Source organism: Hevea brasiliensis, chromosome 4 (genome assembly GCF_030052815.1).
Source record: "Hevea brasiliensis isolate MT/VB/25A 57/8 chromosome 4, ASM3005281v1, whole genome shotgun sequence".
Classification (NCBI taxonomy): domain Eukaryota; kingdom Viridiplantae; phylum Streptophyta; class Magnoliopsida; order Malpighiales; family Euphorbiaceae; genus Hevea; species Hevea brasiliensis.
In genome coordinates, this window is record NC_079496.1 from 108053600 (window position 1) to 108055941 (window position 2342).

The 2342-nt window shown below is 32.5% G+C and overlaps 1 protein-coding gene across 1 annotated transcript; it reads left to right on the top strand.

Moving 5' to 3' along the window:
- The first annotated feature begins 329 nt into the window (after positions 1-329).
- On the top strand, positions 330-1521 carry LOC110631752 (pathogen-associated molecular patterns-induced protein A70-like). The gene has a single exon (XM_058145844.1). The coding sequence runs from the start codon at positions 425-427 to the stop codon at positions 1391-1393; it is 969 nt and encodes a 322-aa protein (XP_058001827.1). The 5' UTR covers positions 330-424; the 3' UTR covers positions 1394-1521.
- The last annotated feature ends 821 nt before the right edge of the window (positions 1522-2342 follow it).

A 2342-nucleotide genomic window follows, 5' to 3' on the forward strand; every position in this document is an offset into this window, starting at 1 on the left:
ATATTATGATATAGTCAAGCCAAGCGTAATTAATAAAATCTTGATCTAATGATAAAGTAAATTAAAGAAAATATTGTGATGTTAGATGTTCCGAATTTAACTCACATTAATGTTGGGTATTATATTTTTATATTAATTATTTATTTTATAAATATATTTTGATTTAAGTTAGTTTTAATTATCATATATTATATGATGTATTTTTATACTTTATTTCTTAAAAAAAAAGGGAACATGGTAGGTCCTAATATTATTATTATGATGTCTAGCGCACTAAGTCGACATACAAAATTTATTAGCCATGGAATGGCTTACAACTCACAAACTCACAACTCACAGCCCACAACTCACAGCCCTAACCTAAATACGTCCCAAAGAGGGATTTTCATTTTCTATTCGCTAAAACGTCATCGTTTGATCATGAATGCTCCATTTATCTGCATCCACAGTCCATACAAACACCCATCTCCATTTCTTAACCTCGCTTCATACCTTCTCTAGCGAAAAATCAAAAGCCATGTTTGAAGAATCTGCAACATCTATACCTTCTATCTGGGCATCCATGAATAGTTGGTTCACCCCAACTGTCCTCTTTCTCCTCCTCAATCTCATGATACTCGCCATTGCTATTACTTCAAGCTTAGCCACCCAGAAACCCACCCAACACCAAGATGATAAACATCCACCCCAACACTCCGCCCAACAACTTGCTAGATCTCCATCCGTTCTTCAAAGGCTCAAATCTATCAACTTTTATAGCTATAGATCCCCAGAACCGACCACTGTAACTTACGAAAAATATCACCAATTTCACTCCCATTTCACTCCCCAACAATCCCCTCTAGATGAGTACCACCAAAACCAACCTTTTATCTCCAGATCTCCTTCTATGCTTCAACGCATCAAGTCTGTCAACCTCTATAATTACTTCTCTCAGGAACCCATTACCAATACTTTGCCCAGGGCTCAAGAACAGCTCCAGGAACAAGAACAGGAAACCGAAACAAAGGAAGAAGAAACTGAGAAAATCCAAGATCAAGAGCAGACCCTTGACAAGATATACAGCAAGCTACAGAGCAATAATAAAGAGAGTAGGTCCAAATCGGACACAAAGCCAACTTCAGGCGAGGTTCCCACAAAGCTTCCAAAGAAAATGAAGAAATCTGCTAGCTCCAAGTCTGCTTTTGCTCATTTCAAAGAAGAAGACAATGTGGAATCTCGTCGGCCGGCGACCGTGAGGGAAGGAAAGAGTAAAGCGACAGAAGTGGATGGTGCAGAGGTGGATGCAAGGGCTGATGATTTCATCAACAGGTTTAAGCAGCAGTTGAAGTTGCAGAGGATTGATTCCATTACCAACTACAAGGAGACGATCGGTAGAAGGAGTGGAAACTAACTGAAGATGGGTTTAGATTGTGGGTTGGATTTGATTTTTGTTGAAATTTTTAGGGTTTATTGAGTGTTGATTAGATCCGTCTAAAAAATTTACAGTTTGGTGCCTTTAATCAACTCTTTATTCAAATATACCCGTCTTTTATTTTGATTTAAAATTAAACCCCTCAGCAGATAAACAACTAACAAGTAATGAGAATATTAAAAAGGAAAAAAAAAGGGGGGCCAATTAAAGTACAAGGATTTTTTTTTTTTTTTTTGAATAAGGTTCAATTTATCCCATATATTTATTGAAGAGGTTTAATTTAATTTATTTTTAATTTTTAGTTTAATTTAATTTATAAATTTTGATTTATACATAAATTAGTTCAATTAACAAAAATATTATTTTTTAATATTAAAATATAATATAAAAATAATTTATTTAATATTTTAATTATACAAATTATACAATATAAAAATAATATTTTAATATCATTTTTAAAATATTTAATTATTTTATTTAAATGATATTAAAAAATGATTTTTGTTAATATTAAAATATTATTTTTATATTGTATAATTAATTAATTAATTTGTTTATATATCAAATAATTTATTTAATATAGAGATGTGAAGAAAGATCTACACATGGTTTTTATTGATTTGGAGAAGGCTTATGATAGTATTCAAAGAGATATCTTATGGAATGTCTTAAAATAAAAGAGGGTATTTATTAGGTACATACAAGTGTTGAAAGATATGTATGAAGGAGCAACTACTATTGTGCGCACAGTAGGAGGGGACACAAGAGATTTTTTGATCTCAATTGGATTACACCAAGGATCAGCCATAAGCCCTTACCTTTTTACATTAGTTTTTAAATGAATTGACGAAACATATACAAGAGAGTATTCCTTTGTGCTTGATGTTTGCGGATGATATTGTTCTGATAGATGAAACACGAGAAGGAG

Bases quoted from the DNA above. Each gene is read 5' to 3' on its own strand.
- LOC110631752 (XM_058145844.1), top strand. From the start codon at position 425: ATGCTCCATTTATCTGCATCCACAGTCCATACAAACACCCATCTCCAT.